The 26,662-nt window shown below is 36.2% G+C and overlaps 1 protein-coding gene across 7 annotated transcripts in view; it reads left to right on the forward strand.

Annotated features, from left to right (window-relative positions):
- The window catches only part of LOC135935677 (cell adhesion molecule Dscam2-like), a 167,821-nt gene that overhangs the window by 128,269 nt on the left and 12,890 nt on the right, over positions 1 to 26,662 (forward strand). For 3 of the 7 annotated variants that reach the window (XR_010574242.1, XM_065478177.1, XM_065478179.1), the window contains exons 10-26: positions 1,119 to 1,229; positions 2,176 to 2,337; positions 4,370 to 5,002; positions 9,083 to 9,202; positions 9,449 to 9,661; positions 10,621 to 10,765; positions 11,302 to 11,450; positions 11,522 to 11,653; positions 12,903 to 13,206; positions 13,544 to 13,728; positions 13,782 to 13,925; positions 14,739 to 14,912; positions 14,966 to 15,259; positions 15,996 to 16,289; positions 17,768 to 18,214; positions 24,898 to 25,056; positions 26,038 to 26,193. Coding sequence is in view for 6 of the 7 variants with exons in the window: in XM_065478177.1 (XP_065334249.1) it covers positions 1,119 to 1,229; positions 2,176 to 2,337; positions 4,370 to 5,002; positions 9,083 to 9,202; positions 9,449 to 9,661; positions 10,621 to 10,765; positions 11,302 to 11,450; positions 11,522 to 11,653; positions 12,903 to 13,206; positions 13,544 to 13,728; positions 13,782 to 13,925; positions 14,739 to 14,912; positions 14,966 to 15,259; positions 15,996 to 16,289; positions 17,768 to 18,214; positions 24,898 to 25,056; positions 26,038 to 26,193 (3,822 nt within the window). In the remaining variant the exon portion in view is untranslated. The remainder of the gene's footprint in view (positions 1 to 1,118; positions 1,230 to 2,175; positions 2,338 to 4,369; positions 5,003 to 9,082; positions 9,203 to 9,448; positions 9,662 to 10,620; positions 10,766 to 11,301; positions 11,451 to 11,521; positions 11,654 to 12,902; positions 13,207 to 13,543; positions 13,729 to 13,781; positions 13,926 to 14,738; positions 14,913 to 14,965; positions 15,260 to 15,995; positions 16,290 to 17,767; positions 18,215 to 24,897; positions 25,057 to 26,037; positions 26,194 to 26,662) is intronic. The other 4 variants (XM_065478178.1, XM_065478182.1, XM_065478180.1 and 1 more) reach the window with 4 other exon arrangements.

Here is a 26,662-nt window from a genome sequence, read left to right on the forward strand (position 1 = left end):
GAAAATTATTTTCATGCCAAAAATGATGAAATTACTTCTGAGGATTCAACGAAATTATTGAATTCATAAACTATCCAACAAGTTAAAAGAGGTATCATTAGGGAAAAATTTTTTATTTAATAGAATTTGGAATTTAGCAGTTATAAAGGTTGTAATTTGTTTTATAAAAAATTAACAATATTAAAATGTTTTATATAAAAATTTAAAATTTTTAAATTTCAATTTTAATAGTTTTTCAATTGACCAGTTGCATAAACCCTTAGTGTTTGAAGCCGCCAGCAGATGGCGCAACCACAGACTTTCTTAAAAATTTTGTTTTAAGCGGTTTTAAGGCATTTTCGCTGCGATTTCAGACTCAATCTAGCTATTTTGCTTTTTTTAATTAATTTGCTTTTTTTGACGTGCTGAAAACCAAAATCGGTTCAGCCGTTCGCCGTGTTAACGTTGGAAAAGATTTTTTTATTTCAAAAAATAGTTTTTCACGATTCTACGGCGATTGGCTGAACCGATTTTGGTTTTCAGCACGTCAAAAATTAGCAAATTAATTGAAGAACGCACAGTAGCTAGATTGAGTCTGAAATCGTAGCGAAAGTGCCTTAAAATCGAAAGTCTACGGTGGCGCCATCTGTTGTCGGCTTCAAACACTTAGGGTTTATGCAACTGGTGAATTAATTTAATTTTTTCTCTCTTTACGTGTTTTTTAATAAATACAAAAGGTTAAAAACTAAAATAAATATTTATATTTTTGGTTGCATTCAATATAATTGTTAACATTAGACTCAAAATAACTTTTGTTCCAGCGATCTCTTTCTGACAATAAATCTATTGTTGTAATGTGTAACCGCGATTGGGTGAACCAATTTGTGGAATAGAAGTTTCATAACTAAATTTGCATAGAAAGCGCGTAAAAATATAATTTGAAAATCATTGCAATCTGTTGCTGGCTATTTTGCGAAGTGAATTTTACTATTAATACACTCCACAGAATTAATCTGTCCAAAATTAACAACAAGCTATAATATACGATTCTTAAATTAACGCAATTATTATTTCGCTTAATTATTAATAGTTAATTACATGTTAAAAAATATAAAATGTTTTTTTTTCTGTCTGAGCAGGTTTGCCGCACGTGCGCTCGATGCCTGAAATTTCGGCGGTGGCCGGCGAAACGCTGTACCTGTCCTGTCCCGTGGCCGGCTACCCGATCGAAACCATCAAGTGGTATCGCGGTGAGTGCGTTTGTGATGCAGTCGCATAAAGCCAAGGCCGCCGGTGTTTTGTCCGAGGCTTTGCGCTCGACGAACGAAAAAATACCGGGTCCGTCCTGCATGCGAAATCAGCACTTTTTGCGGCCTTGCTGCCCTTATTCGCCTCTCGCAGCAGGATTATTTATAAACACACACACGGGCGCATTTTAAAAGCTGCGTGCGTGTGTGTGCGCCAAAGTGTGCGTTGAGCTCTGTTTATTAGGCCGACAGCGCTAATCAACACATCAAAGCACACTGCGAGCATACAAAATTCTTTTTGATCTCTCAACCTAATTCTGAATGCAAATTTTTAATATGCACACCGGCTGCCTTTGTGCAACCGACCGGAGAACGAAAGTACAGTAGACGTGAAACTCAAACAGATGCGAAGAGACACAAAATTGAATGGAAGAGCAGAACAGACAGAGGATTTTAATGCTGTCGTATTTTTTGTAGACATTTTCAATCAATAAAAAGTCAAATTTTATTGAAAGAAAAATCGAATTAAAATAAAAAAATATATTTTAAAGAAATACATAGGTATTTGGCTCACTTTGAGATTAATTTAATATTTATACGTCTTTAAATTTTTTTAATAATATTGGTTTTGGTTTTCCGGGATGTTTGGTCGTTTAAACGTCGTTAGTTTGGGTCTCTTCTTCAACGTTTCGATTGGTATTGGCAGCTTTTAAATCATTCTTCATTTTAAAAATCTGAGCACATCTTTTAACTTTGGGAAATTCCGATTCAAAACTAAAAATATAATTTTTAAATTTATTTCCACAAATCTTGGATTACTGGTCAGAACTGCAAAATTTGCCACAGGATATATTTTTTGAAATACAAAAATTAAAAAATACACCAACAAATTTTTATGAATTGTATCCTCTCGCTGTTGTTCTTTCGTGAAAATTGAATTGGTGCGTAGGCGACCGTCTGCTGCCCGTGAACAGCCGGCACGTGGTGTTCCCGAACGGCACCCTGGAGATCAAGAATCTGCAGGCGAACCAGGACGGCGGCGCGTACACGTGCAGCGCGGCCAACAGGCAGGGAAACGTGGCCAGCGGCATGGCCCACATCAACGTCATGGGTAAATTGACCGTTCTCTTTCTATACGCGTTAAAAGCTGCCGAATTGCCTTTTCGTGTTGTGCATTTAATTTCTTTCCTCGTCGGCGGTTTGATGCTTTCAAAATTTGACGGTTGTGATAATGCAAAAATGGCCAAATTTTATAAACATGGAACAAACTAGGACAAAAAAGGTTTTTTTATTTAGTTTGCGTAATAAAAACTCTATTACTATTTTATTAGTATTACCCTCTTCGGTGTCTCAAGTGGGACTTATGCAAAAAGCCAAAATTAATAGATCAGAAAATAATTTCAAGCGGATTTAATCAATATAATAATTCAAATGTAAATTAAATGACTTGAGCCAAAGAATGGTAACGAGATTAACCTTAAGAATTAATAAATTTAAATTTTGAAGTCAATTCTTACAATTTTATATTTTTCAAGATTACAAATTTAATAATTTTTAAATGATATTCAAGTTTTATTGATGTCCTTGCAAAATTTTCAAAAATTAGCATTTTTTAATATCTTAAAAATTTCTGGTAAAATTGTACGAATAATTGATAGATATATTATTGCTGGAAACAAAAGAGATTTAATTTTTATTTTTAGTTGTGTTGATGCAACCAGTCTTTTGAAAGTTCTTTCTATTTTCTTGGTCCGATTAAAAATTACAATCGAATTTTTAATCGACCTTTTTGTCGTTTTTTACCAGGATTGTGAAGGTTGCATAAAACCCAATCATATTCTCGGAATACCAATGCATTATGCATTATGCATTGTAAAAAGATTAATGTTTGGAAATTTCTAGGAGCATTCAAAAGTGGCTTTTTTCTTTACTCAAAATATAATTTTCATGGGTCTGATGCGGAATAAACGCGTAAAATGCTACAAGCTCAGAAATTGTTTGATTTTTCGTCTTTTATCGTAAGAGAACCAGTGGGGCAGTTTTGTTTGTTGCAAAATTGGTGAACTCTGGTAATGAATCTAAAGGTGAGATATTTTAATATTTTGTACAGGTTATTTAGCTGGATTTGTTTACATTTTCATTTATTCAGCTCATTCCGTGCTGGTTTATAGTGAAATACTTTTCGATAAAATTGGGAAAACATTTTATAGAATACTTTTGAGTAAAAAAGGGTTGTTCTTTCATTTTGGAAAATCACGGAAGATCCGGAAAACCGTGTAATTGGCGGATTGTAGCATCTGATTTTTGTGTGCAATGTAGAATTGGTGAGCCCTGACGGTGAAAAGTAGGATATATACCGGAATTAATTTTTAAATTGTACTTAACTAACACTTAACTGGACAGCACATGAATTTAAAATTTAAAAAAAATCTTACAGGTTGCTGAATATTTTTTTTAAATGTATTTAGAGAGTCAGAAAATTTTTTTAGCATCCATTTTCTTCATAATATAAATTCTTTTTCTATTTGAAGATTGAAGAGGGATTAAAATACAAATCTTTATTACTTTATATTTTTTTTTAATTCTAAGCAATTTTATGAATTTATTTCAGTTAAAGATTCTTTTGATCCATTTTGGTCCATTTTTATTTAAAACAGAATTTCACCACGAGAACTAGCGGGGTCCAGATGTGCGATAAAATTGGTTCCCATTGCGCAGATCCAAGATGGCGTCTGAATGTGGGAAACAAAAAAGCTCTCTTTGGATTGGCGTACGACTGTCAAAAGTTTGTTTTTACGATCCAAAAGACGCAATTAGTACAAGTAATGCAAATTATGTCACAATATTGACGAAAACTTGGATCTTTTCGCACATTTTCACGTGACCGTTTTTTCGCGTCATTCGCCAACGGGCGCCATATCTGCGCGTCGCACGAAATCTGGTCCCCGCTGACGAGAACTTACAGTAATTTTCAGCAGCAGTCTGAAATTCCAAAGTCTAGAGAGATTTAAATTAGTAAATAGATAATTTTGAAAGCATCAAGCCGAATAATTTAATTACAAATTGTTACGAGTGAATTGCAGCGGATGCGGAGGCGAATGTCGGAGGGGCGGTTGTGGTGACGGCTTTTCCTCTGATTTCAGTCCCCCCAAAACTAAACCCTTTCAGCTTCCGCGCCGACCTGCACCTGGGCGAAAGGGTGGGCCTGCAGTGCATGGTGTCCAAGGGCGATCCGCCGCTGGAGGTGAGCTGGCTGAAGGACGGGCGGCCGCTGGTTGGCTCGGACGAGCTGGTGATCCGCCACTTGGACGAGTTCACGAGCAGCCTGGCGATCGGCGCCCTGGCGCCGCGGCACAGCGGCAACTACACGTGCGTGGCGCGCAACCTGGTGGCCGCGGCGGCGCACTCGGCCGGCCTCTCCGTGAACGGTACTTGTCCGCGAGCGGCCACTCACGTGCCTGCCTTTGTTCTTGTCTTTGCAGTGCCCCCCGCGATCACGCCGTTCACCTTTGGCGAGCTCTCGCAGGGCGAGCGGGTCAAGGTGACGTGTAGCGTGAAGCGCGGCGACATGCCCCTCACCATTTCCTGGATCAAGGACCGCCGACCGATTGTAGAGCATGCCGACAAAAATGTCGACGTTAGAGACACTGCCGACGATTCGTACTCTAGCATTTTGGCCATTTCTAGTGTAAGCTCTAGGCATAGCGGCAATTATACTTGTGTCGCGCGCAACCCGGCCAAGGAGACCACCTACACGGCAGAGTTGGTCGTGACCGGTAATGTATCCACTTTGCCAACCGAACCCGTTCCCCCTTCCCTGCGGCCGGCGACCCCTTGTCTTCCACTCGGATGGCTCAAAAATTGACTATTTTTCGACTTAAATAACTCTTTTTGCGATGAAATCAACTGTTTCAGAATTGCTTATTTTGAATTGAGGTGCCACTAGTAAATTCTAAACTATTTTCCAAATCAATTCTTTTAATAGGCGTTATATTATTAAATTTAGACGGGTTTAATTCATTGTTTGTGACGTAATTCTTACGCAATAGGTGTTAAAATAATTAAAATTATTTTGCTAAATATTTTTAATATTATTATTATTATTGCTTGTTAATTCTCACTAAAAGATGTGTACATACATGTTAAAAAACAATTTGTCAAAAATTAAAAATAAGAAGCACATAGTGAGAAAAAAAGCACCATTCCTGGCAAACATCTCGCTAAATACGTTTCTACATCTGGAAGATTTATAAAAATCATTGTAATTTTTGCGAAATGGAGGCTTTCAATCTTTCATAAGTGTTTGCAGAAAAATATGATCTGAAATTCAAGTGGTTAAAAAATCAATCAAATTTTAAATTGCAATAAAATAGAAAATATTCAAAATAATTTGAATCTTAATTAATTTTTAGACTATTTAAAATTGTTTTTTAGTACTTTTAAATAGTTTTGGCAGATTCAGACCAGTTGAAGTATTGATCTCTTTTGCCTCATAATTGTATTATTTGTGAATGAATCTAAAAAATATGATAAACAATTGGAAAAAATCCAAATTTGCTGATACTCTACTTTAACTTGTTAATCCAGTTTTACATTTTCAAATTAGCATTATTTGAAAGTTTTAAATTTAATTAGATATAATAGTTTAAATAAAAAAGCTATTAATTGTAAAAAGTAAAATTTATTGTTTTTATTTCAGCCATATATTAAAAATTTAAAACCATTTTAACGTAGCAATTTTTTAATCTAATATAAATTTGTTTTTATTGTTTTTAAATTATCATTTTTTTATTTATTGTCAGTATGATAAATACAAAAATGTTTAAAAAGAAGAAATAAATAAATATATAAAATTGCAACGTGGCTAATTAAGAATAGTCAAAAAATCAAAATTAATTAGCATTAAGTCATTATATGTAGAACAATTTTGAGATTATTTTTAACAGTTCACGATTGTAACATTGCGATGATTGACTCCAAAAGTCTCAAACAGAGTGTATAAATTGTATGAATAATTTTACCCCAGGTGGTGCCATTCAAATTTGCAAAAAGGTTGACAATAAAGTTTGCACAGTAATCGCGGTGAAGACTGTCTCCAGATTGAAAATCATGAATTATTATTTCGCCTCATAGCTCGCACATTATTGGACAGATCACGACAAGAGGAGTCGAAATCAAGCAAAAATATAAAATCATTGAAACAAATCGAGAAATTAGGCAAAATCTTTAAATTTTGCTGTTCCTCAACCCTAGCTTGATTATTGTACATTTTACATAGAGATAAATTGTTGTTTAATTCAACTTTAACGGGAAGTTTTAAATCTTTATATCGTTGATAAATCCATACAAAAATATATGTCAATTTGTGTTCTCTTTGGAACAAATTTACCAAAATAAAAAGGAATTTCAAGTTCTCTGAATAGATCAGTTCTGTTCTGCCACATCCCTTCCTTTTTATTTCTCTTTACTCGATAGAAATAAATTGAATATCATAAATCGTCATCAATGTCAATTGAAATTTGGTCTGAAGATTGGGAGCAAAGCGGATTTCGGCCGTCGCACCCATCCCAGCGCACAGCCTACGTGTGTGTCGTCTGTCTCTAAATGTAACACCCCTCAGCCGTCGAGCTGAAAACCAATTTCCCCAGAACACTGCTCCCTCACTTCACCACACATACGTACAGACACACGCAGACACCGCGCCCCCGAAATAGCACGCTCGCTTGCTGTGTATAACTACTATACTATACTCTGTTCTCTCTCTCTATCACGCTCTCTTCCGACTGTCTCTTGACACACACTCCAAACACCCACACACACACACACACACACACACATGCCATCGACACTGATTTTCATCCTATTTATTATATAGCTAACTGACACTAATGGTTTAAATGTCACTCGGATCACTCTTTTTGGATTGAGAAAGACAATATAATTTTTTGTTTACACTTTGAAATTTATGAGAGTGAAAATTTAAAAATAAAAAAATACATTTTGATATTTCGAGCTATTTATATTTTTATATTAAATTTTGTACTGAATTCACTTATTGGCTTGTGATTCATGCAGTCAATTTTTTTTTTAATTTTAAATGTTAGCCACAATATAGAGAACGAGTTAATTTTTTTTAAAAATATGGTATTCCATGCATGTAAAATAAATGCTCCTGATGACTTTATTTTTAGGTTTTACATCATTAAAACGTTCAAACACATTAAAATTCATGTGTTTGTAATGTATTTCAAATTAAAAAATGTAAATAAATAAAACAGTTGAACAAGCCATTGGTGTTTGAAGTCGCCAACAGATGGCGCCACCGTAAATTTTAATAATAAATTTCATTTTATGGAACTTCCGCTGTGATTTCAGTCTCAATCCTTTTACTGTGCGTTACTCGCTTAATTTGCATTCTTTTGACTTGCTGAATACCAAAATCGGTTAAGCCATTCGCCGAAGAAGCGTTAGAAAAGATTTTATATTTCAAAAAGTAGCTTTTCACGATTCTACGGCGATTGGCTTAACCGATTTTGGTTTTCTGCACGTGAAAAGAAAACACATTAAGTGAAGAATGCACAGTAGCAGAATTGAGCCTGAAATCGCAGCGGAGGAGCTTTAAAATTAAATTTATTACGGAAATATACGGTGGCGCCACCTGTTAGTGGCTTCAAACACTAGGGGCTTTTAAAACTGGTGTTTTAATAAAATTAAAAATGGCTCAAGCGTTTATAAATTTTAACATAATTTTTTAACCTATCAAAAGTCAATATTAAAAAAAAAATGGAAACTCCTTGATCAACAAAGCTGTCAAAAAACAGTTTATTTTGTACGATTAATCCAGAACTTTGATTCCAGATTAAAATCAACTTCTGAGCATTTTTTTAAGATTAAAATATTCATTTGACTGGTTGAAAACCAATATCGTGTCAGTCAATCGTAACAAAGAAGTAGAAAACTGAATTTCAAGACAAAAAAATCTAATTTGTCTTTGGTTTTCGAATTAAATATTTTACATCACGAGTGCACAACAGTAGGATTGAAGCTGAAAATTCAAGTATTACTGACAATTATAAATAAATTGGGGCACAATCTATTGAAGGCTTTGAACATGAAGGAATTTCCATAAGTTCACCAATTTAAATTAAAAATATAAAACTTAAAAGCAATAACATGCTCTTTTTTATTCCTGGGTGAGAAACACAAACGAAAAAACCATTTCCAAAAACTGAAAACACTATATTGACACTGAAACTAACCAAACGTGGCAACTAGTCTCAATTAAAGTGAGACGGCCTCTCACGCGAGAGCACACAGCAATGTACCAGGTAACAATTTCTTGCATGCACTTGGCCGCCGCATGACGATTTTGCACGCTTCTGCACTCGAAATACACATCACAGGAAGTGACTTTGAACAGAAATATCTCGAATCCAATTACATATATTATGAGACAACGCTGGCTCTGATCTTTCGTCTCAAGCTTGTCGCACAGCATTCAGTCTTGAGTTTCAGAATTTCCGCTTTGATTTAAACGCACCACTTTTCAAATTTCGGAATTGTGACTTGCTTGCAGCACTCGCCTCTCGATTTCGCACAAAACTATTCCATCCATTTCCTCATATTATTATATTATATTATAAATATACATTTTTTGAAACTAAGATTTTTTGAAACGTTTTTTCGACTTTTTCTATTTCTCTTGCTCTATTTTCGACCAAAGTCTATAGAGAAACAAACTCTGTCTCTCTCTTGAAAGTGGAAGTCACACACGTAACGAAAGAAATCTTAGCAATTTTTGTCCTCGCAACCGCAAGTGCGCGGCAAAGTTGTAACAGGCGCCTTGTGAATTTCAGTGCCGCCGAGCTGGGTCGTGGAGCCGCAAAACTACGACGCCAAACTCGGCCAAAATGTGGTTCTCGACTGCCAGGTTGAGGGCTTCCCAAAGCCAACTGTCTCCTGGAAAAAAGCCCTAGGTAAGATCTCTTTTGAGCAGAAAATCAATTCCTAATTGAAGTAGTATATATCCTGAAGAATAAACTTCAATTTCAAGAGCTTTCCTATGGAAATATATGTGCCATAATTATTTAAAAAAATCTTTCAAATAGTTTTCGTGGATTCTACTACTTATTTTCTTTCTTAAAAAGTATATTTTCATTAATTATATGAAATTTATTGTATTTAAAAAGCCAAATTAATTTGTGCTCAAATTCTTTTCCCAGGCTACAAGCCGGGCGAGTACAGCGACCTGCGCCCTGTCGAAGGGGCGTCGCACGGCCCCGTGCTTCCTGTTCAGGGAGGCTCGATGCAGATCCTGATTAACGGCTCTCTGATGATCGAAAGCGTGAAGCAGGAGGACGAGGGACGCTACCTGTGCGAGGCCAACAATGGCATTGGCATCGGCCTCAGCGCAGTTATCTCCCTCACGGTCAATGGTATGCAAAACTGACTCTATAAACAATTAAAGATGCAGTTTTTTTGTGTGATAATTTGAGATGCATAGTAACCGCAGTAAATGCCGGATTTTTAGTAGTTTTGCCCTAAAAATATTTAAAATGTTACTTTTAAAAGCGTCAGTATTTTTGGTACAACTGTAGAATTTCATTTTTTGTTATATAAAAAAAATCTTAAAATGTATGTAAATAATTCTTAAATAGCATAAGGCTATATTCCTTGCGTAATTTTTTTAATGTTTCGGCAGTTGAGTGACGTCAATCAACAAATCGTCTTGCAATGGTAGCACTTTTAAAAAGTACTGCTGATGCTGAGGCTGAGAAGCTCAAACAGACTGTCCCTGTGTATAAGAACTTGCTAGATAAATTTTCTCTTCGAATTTTATCTTTTAGAGGGTACAGCTACAATCAGAGAGCAAAATCCACTTGTTAATCAAGTTTTGCATTTAGCAAATATAATTGATTATTTCAAATCAAATAATTAAAATGTAAAAATAACAAAAATACAGCAAATTTGTCATATTAAAACAAAAAAATTTAGACTACATTTAAAATATTGTATAAAAATATTTTTTCTTTAATTTTAAAATATTTAATTTTGAATTGAATACATTTTTGATTGGTTTTGTCTTAAATATAATTAAGAGTTTAAAAACAAAAGAATTATTTTTATATTTATTGGCGTTTTAGACACATCAATAATCATTATAAATATAATTACTTAACCAGGACGTGCGATACCAAACAACGTTACAAGGATTATTATTAAAATAGGTTAAAATTATAGTCTTGGAATTAGTGCACAATTAGTACAAACATCATAATTTCCATTACGGCTGCTTAAATCACAATATTACGATGCAGTATCTAAGCAAAGCAATATTATGTCCTATTAAAACCATATGTTTCCACTTTTACTCAATTAGTTTTCGTGTTTGCAGCTCCGGTGCAGTTCAAAATCAGGTCGAAAAAGGAGCTGGTGCGCCGCGGCAGCACTGCCAAGCTGGTGTGCAAAGCTCTCGGCGATAATCCCATCACCGTCAAATGGCAAAAGGAGAACTCGCACTTGGACGTCCACTCCATCAGGTTTGATCCCCACTCTTTGAATGCAGAATTGAAGTTAATAACAAAAAAGAAATTTAATTCCATCTCAAAATGAACCGTTTCAATCTTTTATATTCCCACTTTAAATTATTTTCTCCAAGATTAACTGATCAGGGTTGGAAAAAACCGCAAATTAAAAAAATGTAGTGCAGTCAACACGCGTTTTTTGTTTTCAATTTTAACCAGTTTCTTGCAGGCAATGTTTGCACCTCAGTTTTCAATAATTTTCTAACCATTTGCTTATGATCTCGACTTGAAAAATTGTCAGAAATAAATTTTTGGAGAAATTTAGGCAGAAAATGGCAATTTAAAAGAAAAAATCTGCACAATACCACCGCCAATTTTAGATTGTCACATGGGAAAAACTGAATAAATTCATATCTTTAATTTTTTGCGCAAGAATTTGATAAAAATTTCGTGGTAAAAACCCTGCCAATGATTGAAATACCTTTTTTGCGACTTTTATTACAGAATCATCATCATCATTAATAATTTCGCTCTCGAACGTTCTCTTGCAGCATCAAGAACTCGAGTCTGTCACAGGAGAACGGACTGGTGTCAGAGCTGCTGATATACGACACGAAAAGGAGCGACAGCGGCGTGTACACGTGCTTTGCGAGCAACGACTTCGGCCACGACCAGATGGCCATCCATCTTTTGGTGCAGGGTGAGTGCAAAGAGTAGTGCCGCGTGCAACGCACAAATTATGGAACATGATGGATGAATTGCGTATTGCAGACGCGCCCGCCAAGCCGACCAATTTGCGCATGCTGGAGTACGACTCGAGGAAAGTGACTTTCGAGTGGAGCCAGGAGCAAGACGGCAACAGCCCCATCACCAGATACGTCGTCAGCTACAGAGCCCTCCACGGTAAAATTAATTGCCCGCTTCAAAAGCAGAAAACCGATTAATTATTTCCTGGGAGAAAAATTAGCTGTAAAAAGTGTTCCAAAAAAGACTAACATTCAATTACGAAGAAATGATAAATAGTTAATTTTGAAGCTCCGTATAAGCCATTTGCTAACGGATTTTTATTAGAATTATTGCGGAAAATTGTCTAAAAGAAAAAGTTCTGACTGACTCTGTTTAAGTAAACATTTAAAAGCTTACAAAATTACTTAAAATGTGACAAAATATTGACGATTATAACTATTGCTTTAAAATCTTAATTTTTCTTTTTCGTTATTGTTAATATTTTTGCATTGGAAAATAATTAGAACGTGAAAATCAAAGTTTTTCCAAACCTACAATAAATTCATGTCCTCAGATGGGTTGAGGAGCCTCAAATAAATTAATTTTCATGAAGTCTAAAAGATTCCAGAAATGATAAATGAAATAAATACTTGTTTTTTTTAGCTCAATTTTAATAGCATAGAAAATAAATTTCCTTCTTAGAATTTTAATTATTTCCTAACAAAATTTAAAGATTCTCTAACGGCCAGTTCAAATTATCAGACGAATCTTGTGCAAAACTAGTAAATTTGAGTAAAATTTGCTCAACGGGAAAAAAACTGGAAATTTAATCAGATTTCTGAATATAGTCAGTTTTTGAGTCAACTCCTGAATTTTAATGAGGCCAGACACATCACTTGCGAAAATCAGCAATTTTAAACAAAATATCAGCGGGGTCCAGATTCGTGCGACGCGCAGACATGGCGTCCGGTGGAGCATGGCGCGAAAAAACAGTCACGAAAAGTGGAAACGCGCGAAAAGAACCAAGTTTTCGTAAATATTTTGACATAATTTGCATTACTTGCACTAATTGTGTCTTTAGGATCGTAAAAACAAACTCTTGAGAGCTTTTTGTTTCCCACATTCAGACGCCATCTTGGATCTGCGCAGTGGGAACGAATTTTATCGCACATCTGGGTCCCGCTGAAAAAAATAATAAAATAAGCCTTTCAAAACTCAAAAGTACTATTTTTTATTTTCTCACAATTAAACTTTCAAGATATCATTTTCTTATACAAAAAATCCCTAAAATTCCACTACTTTGAATTGGTTGAGGAACATAAATCAAGAAGCCAAAATTGTGAAAGTATGCAACGTGCTTGTCCTGAGTGTCGGGCGCGTTGCCTATCCGAGCCCCTGTCTAATACAAAAAAATCTCGAATTTCAGGCGTGAGCTCGCAGGTGAACCAGCAGGTGGTGGACGGCAGCCAGTTGTCGACGACCATCAGCAACCTGTTGCCGGACACGAGCTACTCGATCCAGGTGGCCGCCGAGAACCAGCTAGGCGTGGGCGAGCCGAGCGACGAGCTGCAGGTGCGCACCACCGACGAGCCGCCCAGCCACAGTCCGCAGGACCTGCAGGTCGACGCCAAGAGCTCCACGCAGCTGCACGTCACCTGGAATTCTCCCCCGGTCGATACCTGGAACGGACAGCTCCTCGGCTACTACGTCGGACACAGGCAAATGCTCAGGTAATTGGTCAAAACTGATCCAATTTAAAAGTACAAATTTATTTTTTTATTAAAAGTGTTTAAATTTCTATGCAGGATAATTTTTTTGTGCTAATATTTTAAAATAAACCATTTGAAATCATTTTTAGGTGTTAATACAAACTGGTTCATACCTCTCAGTTAAGAATTTTAAATTGAGTGAGGGCAAAACCTTTAAAAAATATTTTAAATTAGTGGTTAAATGTAGCTTCTAATAATTATTCCTCTTTTTTTCGATTTTTGTATCCTAGAAAAACTGAAAATAAACAGCTTGCTGTTTCTGGTTTCAACTGAAAATTTAATATTCCATTTTCGACAGCAATGACAGATCTGGAACAAATCAGTACAACTTCACGACAGTGCCTTGGCCAGGCAACGGAAAGGCCGAGCTGAAGATGGGCAACTTGAAAAAGTTCACCAAGTACTGCATCGTCGTTCAAGCCTTCAACATGAAAGGAGCAGGCCCCGTTTCCACTGAGGTCGTCGCCCAAACGCTCGAAGATGGTATGAATAGTTTTGTAGTCTGTGGAATAAATTTTTTTAAATTTTAAATGCAGTTCCTGAGGCGTCTCCACGCGATTTGCACTGCAGCGCCAGTACCTCAGAGTCCATTGACGTCAGCTGGCAGCCCCCACCGGAGGACAAAGTGCACGGAGTCATCCAGGGATATAGACTTTACTACGAGGCTGTTGAGGATTACTGTGAGAATCTTCTTTTATATTTGAATTCTTATTGGATCAGGAAAAAATGACATTTTTGTGTATTTCTATTTACAAGGAAAAACTATGTTCTTATTTTACTCTTCAATTTAATTTTATAATAAAAATAATCTATTAAAAAAGTTGTCCAACCACTGAATTTTATATTTCTATCATTTTATATTAGCTTTAACGCCATATAATTTATGTGTATTTAACTTGATATAAGAGAGTTTAGGTTTTTCAAATTGAATCTGTTTTTATCTATATTAATCGATGCTACTCTGCGAAAGAATATAATTATTGTACTAAAATTAGGTCTTATGTCGACATCAAAATTCTTTATAATTTTTAAATATTTAATATATTTTATAAAATTGATAACAATTATAATCTATGTATATTTTGGTTCATGAGCTATAAATTTGAATTCACTTGTTCCTGTAAAATATGTTTTTTATTTTTCGGGTTTAAAAGGTGTTTCTACGCAGCGGGGACCAGATTCGTACGACGCGCAAGTATGGCGCGAAAAAATGGTCACGTGAAAATGCGCGAAAAGAAGCAAGTTTTCGTCAATATTGTGGCATAATTTGCATTACTTGCACTAATTGTGTCTTTTGGAAATTCTTGACACTCGCACGGCAATCCAAAGAGAGCTTTTAGTTTCCCACATTCAGACGCCATCTTGGATCTGCGTAGTGCGAACCAATTTTATCGCACATCTGGCCCCCGCTGCTTGTACGAATGAATGTACATGATATAATTTAAATTGTATTCTAATTAGTGGATAAGAATCTAAATTGAAAATATTTTCAGCAGTGGATCTGTACCAAATAGACAGTTCAGCGCAGAGCAAAATGACCAAGTCACTGACCACAATGCTGCACGGCCTGCTCAAATACACCAACTACAGCATCCAGGTTTTGTCCTTCACTCACGTTGGAGAAGGCGTAAGGAGCAGCAAAATCTTCTGCAGGACCAAGGAAGATGGTATTTCTTAATTTTAAATTAATTTGATTTTAAATATAAAATATTTCGATCAGTTCCAGGGCCTCCAGCTGAGGTGAAGTTACTAGCAACGAGCCAGGACACGGCCCTGGTGACGTGGCAGCCGCCAAAGCAGCCAAACGGAGAAATCCAGAAGTACTACATCTACGTGCGTGTGATGGACTCGAACGGGAGGAAAGTGGAGCCGAAAGTGGTGCCTGCCACGAACTTTGACTACGAAATAAGGGACCTGAGGAAGAGGCATCGATATGAGGTGTGGGTCGCCGCCCTGACCAAGGTTGGAGAAGGCCCTGGAACGCCTGTTTCGTCTTTCACACCAACCAACAAAGGTACTAAAATTTGATTAATTCACTTAGAAGATAATTGATAATTTAATCCAACAGTCACAGTACCAATTAATAAAATTACAAATAATACTAATTTGAATTTGAGTGGTTTATGTTATTATATTAATTATGATTAAATTAAATTAAATATTAAATAAACCTGACACCGTCTAAAACTGTAAAATATTTTAAATCAGCTGTTAATTTTAATTTTAGCTTTTGAAAAATTTTTTTGAATTGCTCAGTCCTGCATAATTATACTAATTTTATTTTCTGGAAATAATTGTGTAACTTTAATGAAGAATTTCATCACGAGTTAGCAATAATTATTGTTTAGATTTAAGTAACATCAGATCAGATTTAATTTTTAAAGCCTAAAATCTTTTAATATATAGTTAAAAATGCAGAAAATATAATGTTTAAATAAAACTAAGAAGATAAAAATAATAAATTTGCGAGTTATAAAATTAGGTTATTTTTTAAATATTTATCGCGGGCTCAACAATGTCAAGGAAGTATTCTTAATGAAAAAGAAAATTTTGTACCAAAAATTGGCACAACGAAAATAAATTAAAAACGAAAATCTTCCTTGTTACAAGACAAATTCTAATCTAAAAATATGAATTCTTAGTCAATATCATTTTTCGTGGAATAAATAACAGTATTAAAGAAACAAAAACATTTTTTTAAATAAAAATCTCCAACTTGCTATTGAATTCGCAATTTTTTTTTTCTTCAGTGGCCGCGGCGGTGGCGTCTTTTGGCGGTAACATCGTGGTGGCGAGTCGGAAGGACGTGCGTCTGCCGTGTCGGGCGGTGGGCCAGCCGGAGCCGCACAGGCAGTGGCTGGCCAACGGACGGCCGCTCAACCTGCAGCACTCGGCCTCGGAGCAACGCAGCACGCCGCTGCAGATCTCGTCGGACGGCACCCTGCTGATGGCCAGCGTGCTCCGCAGCGACGGCGGCGACTACACATGCGTCGTCAGCAACGAGCACGGCAAAGACCTCATCACCTACCGCCTCTCTGTCCAAGGTGAGAATTAAATAGAAACAAAAAATATTTAAAATTCGCAAATTGGCTGAGTTAATTAATTTTATTAACACGGGAATCTTGTTTCGTTCCGCTCTGAGATGCTATTTTTTTAGGAAAATGGTAAAATCATTTTTAAAAATACAATTTTCATTCAATCATTATGATGATTTGTAGAAAATAGACTCCCCTTGACGAGGCGAATCAATTGATGGGTAATTTAAGACTTTCTAAAATTCTTAGAGTTGGTCATGACCGGTAATGTATCCCTCTCCCCCTTCCCTGCGGCCGACAATTCCATCCTTCGACTCGGATGGCTCAAAAATTGAGATTGTAAAAAATTGGCAGTAAATAAGACTTAATTATTACTCTTTTTGCGATGAAATTAACTGTTTCAGATTTGCTAATTTTGAATTGAGGTGCCACGATATTATAATTGAATTTGAGACCGTTTTGCAAATCAATTGGAATGAAATACAGACGGATTTAGTTAATCGTTTGAAACGTAATTCATACGCAATTGGTGTTACAATTATTAATTTTTGAAAAGCTATGTTTTTGCTAGACATCTTTAAATGGCATCAATATTTGTAAGACATTTTGAAATTGTTATATTTTATTATTATTGTAGCAAATATATAAATCACAATTTAATGTATAATTGAATTAAAAGTTTAAAACAATATTAATATTTTTTTAATTTTTGAGTAAAAATTTTTTTATCTTTTTGTTTCGTGTAATTGTTTGTCTTTATGATCAATACAAACAGTCAATATAGAAAATAAGTATTTATATTTTAGCTGCGTTTGATGACGTGCAAAGATAAACGAAATTAAAATTTCATTTTTGGAATCCTACCATTGTTCCAACGATATTGGGATTTGTTTAATAGTTCTCGACTCTCGACTTCCAATGATTCTGCTCCTAAACAATTTGTAAAATTTTTTATAAGACTACGTCAGCTAGAACCTACACCTCTCTGTCTAGGGTGAGAATAAAAGCTAAAATTTAATCAGAAAAAGATTATATTTGAAATCGCAAATCGACTGTGTGAGGTGTTGATAATATCGTGCGGGCGACTGTTTGTAGACAGTTCCATTAATTAAATTAACTAGGGAACCTTGTTTCGTTCCGCTCTGAAATGCATTTTATTAGGAAAAACTGAAAAATCATTTTTAAATATAAATTTTTATTCAATATTGATAGTTTGATGGTTTTTGCCAGCTTTCTCAGAACTTGACAGCGCTTTTGACCATTTTTTTCTCATGATTTGAAACCCTCATATCGAGATCTATCTGACAGCGTGTGTCTTTCTTCAAGGAAATTCACAAATTCAGTGAAAATCGCGGTTGCAAAATTTATTTGAGAATTCTCCATTTCAAACAATGCTTACTTTGAGGCTGATTTTTTCGAACTTCTGTATTTTTGTTAAAGAATTTGCGAAGAAATTCACGATAATTCCTGTTTAATGAAATTTTCAGTTCCTCCCGCGACACCGCTGCTGCACTCGACGGGTTCGACGTCGGCCTCGATCCAGCTGCAGTGGAAGGTGGGAGACGACGGCGGCTCCCCTGTGAAAGGGTTCGTGCTGCACTACAAGCCTGACGAGGGCGAGTGGAGCGAGCACCGCGTCGACCGGCAGCACAGCACGTTCACGCTGAGCGGACTGCGTTGCGGCACGCAGTACCACGTGTACCTGGTGGCGTACAACCGGCTCGGCAGCAGCCCCTCCAGCGTCGTGCTCAAGGAGCGCACGCGGGGCTCCAAGCCGCTGCCGCCGCCGCTCGGATCGGCCGACGCCTTCCTCGTGCTCAACGCCACCAAGATCGGACTGCGCCTCGACGCCTGGCCCGACGGTGGATGCGCCATCGTCTTCTTTGTCGTCGAGTACATGCCTGTCAGCAGCGCCAGCGGAGAGTGGCTAGTTGGTGAGTGCTTGTTTTAAATTTCTTGTAAAGTTTATAATTTAAAAATTAGATCATTAGCATTTAATTTATTTTTTGTTTAAATCCCATTACATACGAAAATTTATAAAACACCGCAAATTCGACAGTGTTAATGGAAGTGATAATTTTAACTGTTCTAGAATAGGAATTAATTTAAAAGAATGGGGCATTAATAGGGATGAATGTTTATTTACAATAAATTCACTTGTTAATTAAATCGGTTACAAAGCGTTGGATTTAAAATGAAAATGTCATGTATAGCATCAAGCAAATTTAGCTTGAAATGTCTAATTAAATTATTGCCACCTTTTTTCTTGAAATTATTTTAATTTTTTTGCTTGATCACAAAACTAGACTCTAATCAAGTACATTATCTTTTGCGCACAACAGCTCAATATTTAAACTATTTTTAGATCTCTAAAACCATCAAATTCGAAAAAATACTGTGTTTCAATCAAGAACAAATAAAACACATATTAAATGAGGATTTTTTTTCATTTTCTGAGAGTTTCAGGATTCTCTTGTAATATTTTTGTCATAAAAAATTGAAAAATGATAAAATTTTGCCATTTAATTTTTTCTAAAGTCTCTTAAGTGTAGAAATAAAAATTGCACAAGCAAAAGATCCTGGTATTGCTGGGAAAAAATTCACTATTTGGAGTTTAATATATACAAATAGTCCAAATTGTGCTAGAGTCATTGCATTTCTGCTTTTAAACCGTCTTGAAACCATATTCATTAATTTAAGCCCACTAAAATAACCTCTATATTTCCCTTAAATAAATTAATTCCACGCTCGTTTCAGATTTTCACCAAAAAAGTGACAAAATTTTTGTATAAAGTTGTGTCACTTTCATTCTGCCTCTTGAAACTTCTGTTTAAAATTCCTAATTGTGAAATTTAATTGTGCCATTAACATCGCTAGAAACTTAACTTGCCTGATAAATGCTCATGCACCAAACTCTGGAAAATTATATACTCGTCCGAATTTTATCTTCTTATTTGTGGCACTTCCTGCTATTTTTTATTAGATATTTGATTTAAAGCTAGTTCTGAACAAAATAAATTTTTTAAACCTATTGCATATATAAAATCCATTTTTAAAGGAAAGAAAATAATTGTTGATCTCAGAGATTACTTTTGGCTTATTTTTCCCGGGAAAATTCTCTGGTAGTGCGCTTTTCCCCCGCCGCCCGGCTGTCGCTCCTGCTCAGAAACACAAACCCTGTCTGTTGCACGCACCCCAATGTAGATGGCATGAGAAGTAAGATTCACCAAACTGCAATATTGCCATTTATGAGGGACTTTTCATTTCAATCGATTTAACTACAAAATATGTACCTTATTTTTAATAGAATTTCAATCTAAAATCAAAATAAAAATGCTGCATAAAGCAATCTGTCTTGAAAACCTTTTGATTTCATTAAATTATATTTTTATTCATAGAAAAATTTAATTAATTATTTTTTTGATTGGAATATGCGCAAAATCATAAAAAAAAATTAACCTCATTATTTATAAATCTTAATAAAATCATCTCTTAGATAAAAACAATGTGTATGAATAAAATTTATATTTTTAAACATTAAAAAAGTAGAACCAAATTCTGGTTAATATAAAATCTATATAGCAGGAGTTTATTAATTATATGCAATCAAAACAAGATTTTTTTCAGCTTCTCCTTTTCCTCCACTTCAACTCAAACTAAATAAAAAAAATGGGACGCAGAGAGCTAGGTGTATTTTGAGCGTCATTCGGAGCGGAAGGCTTGCGTGCGCGCCGGCCGGGAATGTATATGCGTCTGCTTTGCACTGGACGGCCAACAAAAAGAGAGAAAAAAACGCACACATTCATATATGTACGCGTAACGTCTACTTGAATGCATTTCACTCGAGGGCCGACGTTATTTGTTCTGCAGCAGCGGAGCAGAGGAATGCGAAATCTGTTGAGATTGAAAAGAGGAAAACAGCAGAATCGCGAGCTCAGCCGTCGCGGCACGTATACGCCTCGCGGATTAGATGTAAGTGCAGCAAGCGAGCGAGCGAGCCAGCTTGCTTTATAAAAGAAAAAGACGCTATTTATGCGCTTACTCCGCGCAAAAATAGCTGCACCACGATCTTTCCGAATTGAATAACTATCTCGGAGGTCGGAGGCACGAAATATATATGCCAAGTGTGTAGTGGAGCTTAATTTAACTGCTGTCGCGCGTTGACGCTCCGTTTTCCAAGACGGGAATGCTAGACAAATGAGCAGAATTGCTTTCATGGACTGCATGGCCTATTTTTATTCATAGCTTGGAGCAATTAATTGTAAGGAGAGAAGGCGTAAAATCAAAACTTGCTCTATGAATGGAAACGGCTATAGAATTCTAGCTAGTTGAACTGAACATTATTTTAACGCAATAAAAAATACAAAGAAGTCTGTGCAGCATTCGCATTTCACTTCAATGATTTATTCAAATCAAAATATTCTATGATGAATATACGCCTGCTAATTCAACAAGTTTGCAAAAAGCAAATTCCCCAGCGTGTTTTTGCGTATAAATTAAATCACCAATTTGGTATTTTTTTTTCAAATTTGACACTTAAAAACAGAAAGTCAGACAAGTTCTATTAAAATTTTAAAAATTTGCTTTTGAATGGAATCAATGCAATACTAAAATTCGTATTATTGTAACTCATATTTTTTTTAATTTTATCATTTTGGATAATCATGATATGCGCACATATTTTGGGAATAAATGTGCAAACATGTTTCAGAAAAAACCCTACATAACATGTTTACGAGGTTTTTGTCAGAAATGATGCGGATTTTTACAAATCCTTTTCACTAGTTGCCGCAGCAGAGAGTTTGATCCAGATAAATAAGTTTTAATATTTTTTGCAATGGTCAATTTTTCATTAAATGTCAAATAAGAGAATTTAATATTTGTTATTTGCACATACTCTTTGAATTTTGGATTGTTTAGATGATTTTATATTGTTTACAGACGCTTTCAGCTGGTTTTACTACAATTTTGTACGTTTCAAAATGGTTTTAAATGCATTAAATTATAACAGTGCTCTCTTTGGACCGTCCCATGATTAAATTGGGAGCTCATATAAATATTAGATCGTCATAAATTATTGGGAAGGAGAAAAGCATTGATCAAATTATTAAAAACCATCTTTGACGAAGTTTCTGAGCACACCAATCGATTCTTGAAAGTCGAATTAGGTAAAATATATATTTTTTCCAACCAAAAAGTGCAGCGTAACGTGCGTAGCACAAGTAGAACTTTTTCACCGCTAAAAATATGAACTTATATGCGAGAAATGCGCATGCGTCAGAGCTGGCACACGCCGACCACCAGCTGCTAGCGGCTGACGCGTGCGCAGCTCTCGCATATACGTTCATATTGTTTTGGCGGGAAAAAGTTATATTTCTTTGCTACGCACGTCGCGCTGCACTTTTTGGTCGGCAAAAATATCCACTTTACCTAATTCGACCCTAAAGAGTCGATTGGTGTGCTTAGAAATTTCGTCAAAGACGGATTTTAAAAATCCAAAATTTTATTATTATTTATTTAATTTCAAATAAAAATATCAAATACATTTCCTAGTTCTGGATACGCGTATTTTCTCTACAAATATCTAATTCGTTTCCCTTTCGCTAAAAAAACGTTCGTAGCTACGCCTCTTTCTCTTTCACTTTCTCCGCCTTTTCTAAACAAGTCGGCACTCGTGAAAAAAAGCGGCTCAGGCACACTCCTGAAAAGTCGGAGCAGGGCAAACAGAGGGCGAAAACGCCGGGCTGCAGAGGTAGAAAAGGGTCTGCGTTTGGGACGTGCCGCGGCGCCAAATGACCCAAGCACGCCCACCCAATGTGTCTTGGATGAAATGCTGCGAGGAAAAACGAACTCGCACACACTCACATACACACACACACACACACACACACACACACACACACACACACACACACGTCGGAGCAGCAGTGGCGGCGACGTGTGCAGAAATTTCATCGCGATTTTAATTCAAACGCGCCTGCTCTGCTCCTTTGGCGCGCTCTAAACGAAATAATTCAGTTTGTCCCTCGCAACTTCCGCACGCACTCGTTATTTTCTCCTTTCGCTGCCGCCGCAATTGGCGGAACGCGCATTGCCTCCATCATTTCCAATTCGCTCCTCAGCATAGCTACTCGAGCACGGGCCTCTTCTCAAACCGACGGGACCCGCAGAAAGAGCGTTTCGGATGGGAGAAAAGGTCCATGAAAATTGAAAGAAACAAAAACTTGAGTGAAGACAAATATTCGAAATCCTAGGGTTTGGCAATCTAGACAATTAATAATTGATTTCAAGCCTGTTTTAACAATCTTGGTAAATAGTAATTACAAACAATATAAAATTAAATTTAATATTAAAGTTTTATTTTAAAAAACCTTGTTGAAGTAAATTAATTTCTTTTTTGATTTTTTCATTAAAATATTATTTTAAATAACTTATTTTTATTTTATTTTAATGATTGTCTTGATAAAAATAGAATAAATAAATAAAATTTTTGTTTTTAAATGTTTCTTAAATTAAATAAATTTAGTTGCACTAGGTAAATTGGGATGAATGAAACAGATATGTCATTGTCATCTGCTCCGTAAACTTCCTTAATATTCTCATGCCTTGATCATATTAGAGGTTATTCTATACATGTAAAACGGAAGGATCGTTTGATTTACTTGTGTAGAAGAATGAAGAATGCATGAAATTTTAGCCAAATAAATAAAATATTGGAAAAGCCTGCTCGCAGAAAATTCATTTGACAAAATTTTAGGTGGCAACGTTTTTTTTTTTGCTTCAAAAATCAACGAAACTGCTGTTTAAAAAAAATGTGTGCCTTTTCCAAGGTTTGAATTTTTGCGTTAAGAGCTGTTTGCCTCAAAATATTTAATTCAATGCTTTTACAGGGCGTCTCTGAATTTGAAATGCTGCATAACAACAACAACAACAACAACTCACCGAGCTAGTTCTTTATTTGCCAACAGCAGGGATAAAAAGCATTCAGGCTAAATGCCTTTCCCGCCGGCTCGAGCGTTTTTGCAGATGTTCCTCGGCACATATTACTCGCATCTCGGAGCACCTTTCTTTTTTTTATTCCATAAACAGCATAAAAATAACGCGAGCTCCACATTCGCCGCGGCGTCTCGCGGGAAGAAGTTTTTCCGCAGCGGCAGGTAATTCCTTTGTTTGAATTCGCGCGCCAGCATTATTTTGCCTGCTCTGCGCTGCGAAATGCATAAACACGCGGGGCGCGTCGGGACGCGCGGCACAAGAATGAGCACGTTTCCATTCCGCCATGATAAAAACGAGACGTGAGCCGCGTTTTAAATTTTATTTTTTAAATAATATATACATATTCCGCTTTGTCTGCGCGCGCGTTTATTTCATCTTTCCGCCGCGTCGGCTCTGAAATTGCGCCGTGAATATTTCATCGCCCTTGCAGGCTCTTTTCTCCAGGTTTATTACACTTTTCCCTCGCTACGACGCTAATCCGTCTTTGTTCGACGCCGTTCTTTTTCTGCAGCGTTGCTTCTCGTTATCCTCTCCTCCTCACTCGGAACAATTTTTTCCCGGAATACTAATTTCGGCAGAATTTCACACGCCGCTGCTCTCGAACGCTGGAAACGCCTGCAGAATCTGCAATCAGGCAACCGGCACAACGTGGTCGAAACTTGAAGAGCTTTTAATTGAAATAATTGTTTGATTAAAATGGCTAAATTTAGACAGCGGGGGCCAAATTCGTGTGAAGCGGTGGAGTATGGCGCGAAAAAACAGTCACAAGAAAATGCGAATTAAGTTTTCGTCAATATTGTGACATAATTGTGTCTTTTGGATCGTAAAAACAAACTCTTGACACTCGTACGGCAATCCAAAGAGAGCTTTTTGTTTCCCACATTCAGACGCCATCTTGGATCTGCGCACTGGGAACCAATTTTATCGCACATCTGGACCCCGCTGCGATTTACATAGATGTTTAAATAATTGGCTTTCTTCCTTCTCGTATGAATTTAACAAATATCTAGACCTAAATAAAGTAAAGAGGAAAAAATCAGAAAAGATTTTTGAATTAATTAACTTTTGATCTTTCCCAAAAAAATTTAAAGGTTCTCTAACGGCCAGTCGAAATTTTTAGACGAATTTTGTGCGGAAATAGTAAATTTGAGAAAAATTAACTTAATAGGAAAAAACTGGAAATTTAATCAGCTTTCTGAATTTAGGAGGTTTTGACGCTACTATGAATTGGTAAATTTTAATGAGGTCAAACACAGATCCTTTCGGAAATCAGCTTTTTTTAAATTTAAAGATAACTTTCAATGCTCAAAAGTGCTATTTTTATCTCCTCACAATTAAATTTTCATGATATTTCTCATCCCAGAAGCAATTAATTTCCTGGGCGTAACCGGTAAAATTCGAAAAATTTGATTTTATGGCACTTTTCATCAGAAGAACATGAAAATAAAATTGGTTAGTTTTAAGGTATATATTTATAACATCAGTTTTTAAAATTAAAGAAAAAAATCACTATCATTCCTTGCTACAACTTGCAATCTTTTAAGATTTTCATTGGATAGAACCCAAACCATGTGTCCCGAGCCTCCTAAAAATAATGCATTCTGGCCGATTTGTTTGGCAGCGAGCAACAACGTGCAGCCGCAACGCTTGTTTTTCATCAGCGGACTGAACCCTGGCACCAAGTACAGGCTGCGGGTAATAGCCCATAATGCGGCCGGATCGACGACGGCCAACTTGATTGCCACCACGACCGCGGCCAACGGCTTTCACGACTTATCAGGTAACAAACCGAGTGGAAACGTCGGCTCCGTCCGAAAATCTTTTCATCTAATTGAGCAAAAAAGCAGAGAACCATGAATGGTTTTTAGGGTTTTTAGTATAAAATTCTCAATTTAATTTTAAATATAATGTGATGTCTAGTTTAGACTTAATTTCTAATAATATTTATCCCGACATTGAGGATCTCCAATTATTTATTGATTAAAATTAAATCACTTGGAAAGGTTTTAAACTCTTTCAGCAACTAAAACTTAATAAAACTGCACAAAAAATAAAATTTTAACATATAGTGTGTTAAAAAAATATTCTAACTATTTTAAATTTCAGAGAATTATATTTTTTCATAAATTTTCAATAAATCCAAAAGCTGTGTAAATCACCAGTTGCATAAACCCTAAGTGTTCGAAGCCGCCAACAGATGGCGCCACCGTAGACTTTCGATTTTAAGGCACTTCCGCTGCGATTTCAGACTCAATCTAGCTACTGTTTATTCTTCAAATAATTTGCTATTTTTTGACGTGCTGAAAACCAAAATCGATTCAGCCAATCGCCGTAGAATCGTGAAAAACTATTTTTTGAAATAAAAAAATCTTTTCCAACTTTTCTACGGCGAATGGCTGAACCGATTTTGGTTTTCAGCACGTCAAAAAATAGCAAATTAATTAAAAAAAGCAAAATAGCTAGATTGAGTCTGAAATCACAGCGGAAATGCCTTAAAACTGCTTAAAACAAAATTTTTAAGAAAGTCTGTGGTTGCGCCATCTGTTGGTGGCTTCAATAACTAAGGGTTTATGCAACTGGTCAATTGCTGTACAAATTCTCGTCTTCTCATTCGGCTCTGATTAAGCGGCTTTTGAGTGCCGTGTATGTATGTGTGTGTTCGTGTGTGCTGTGGAGTTAATTACAAGGCTCTGTTGAGACAAACCGAGTACGACAGGTGTGCGAGCCATTAATTGGGTTGTGTCAATTTTGGTGTCCACAGCCACCATCAAGTCCAGCGACGCGGAACATAATCAGAACGACCCGGCGGTGCAGCGGCCGCCGCTGCACAAGGACGTCAAGGTGGTGGCCCCCCTCGCCGTCTCCACGGTCGCCGTCCTCCTCAGCCTCCTCAGCGTCTGCTTCTGCTTGAGGAAAAGTCAGTATACTATAAATATATATTTAGTTTGCTTGCTCGTTGCCCTCGTTATTGCGAGTCGCAAGAGACTCGGTTATTGATGTTTCTTCTCTTAATTGCTATACTCTTGGAGAAACCAAAATAAATTATTATGAGACACAAACTATATAGGAGGAAATTAAATGCTTTTCTAGAGGGAGTTTGAAAAATGTGGTAATTTCAACGTTCAAGACAGCAAAAGGGGCAAAGTTGAAATTTTGAAATAAAAATTTTTATTTATGAAAATATTGACTTGAGATGCGAAGGTTTTAAAAATGATTTGCAAATTAAACAATGATTTCCCAGTATTAAGGATTGGCGGGACGAGAAAAGCCGTTTGAAAATGAGTGATGTTTGTTAATGTTTCTAAATTTCCCTTTTTTGAGCTATTATTTATTCATTAAGTTCATTAATTCGCAAATCAATTGAATGTCCAGTATATATATTTTCT

This window comes from Cloeon dipterum, chromosome 2 (genome assembly GCF_949628265.1).
Source record: "Cloeon dipterum chromosome 2, ieCloDipt1.1, whole genome shotgun sequence".
Classification (NCBI taxonomy): Eukaryota; Metazoa; Arthropoda; class Insecta; order Ephemeroptera; family Baetidae; genus Cloeon; species Cloeon dipterum.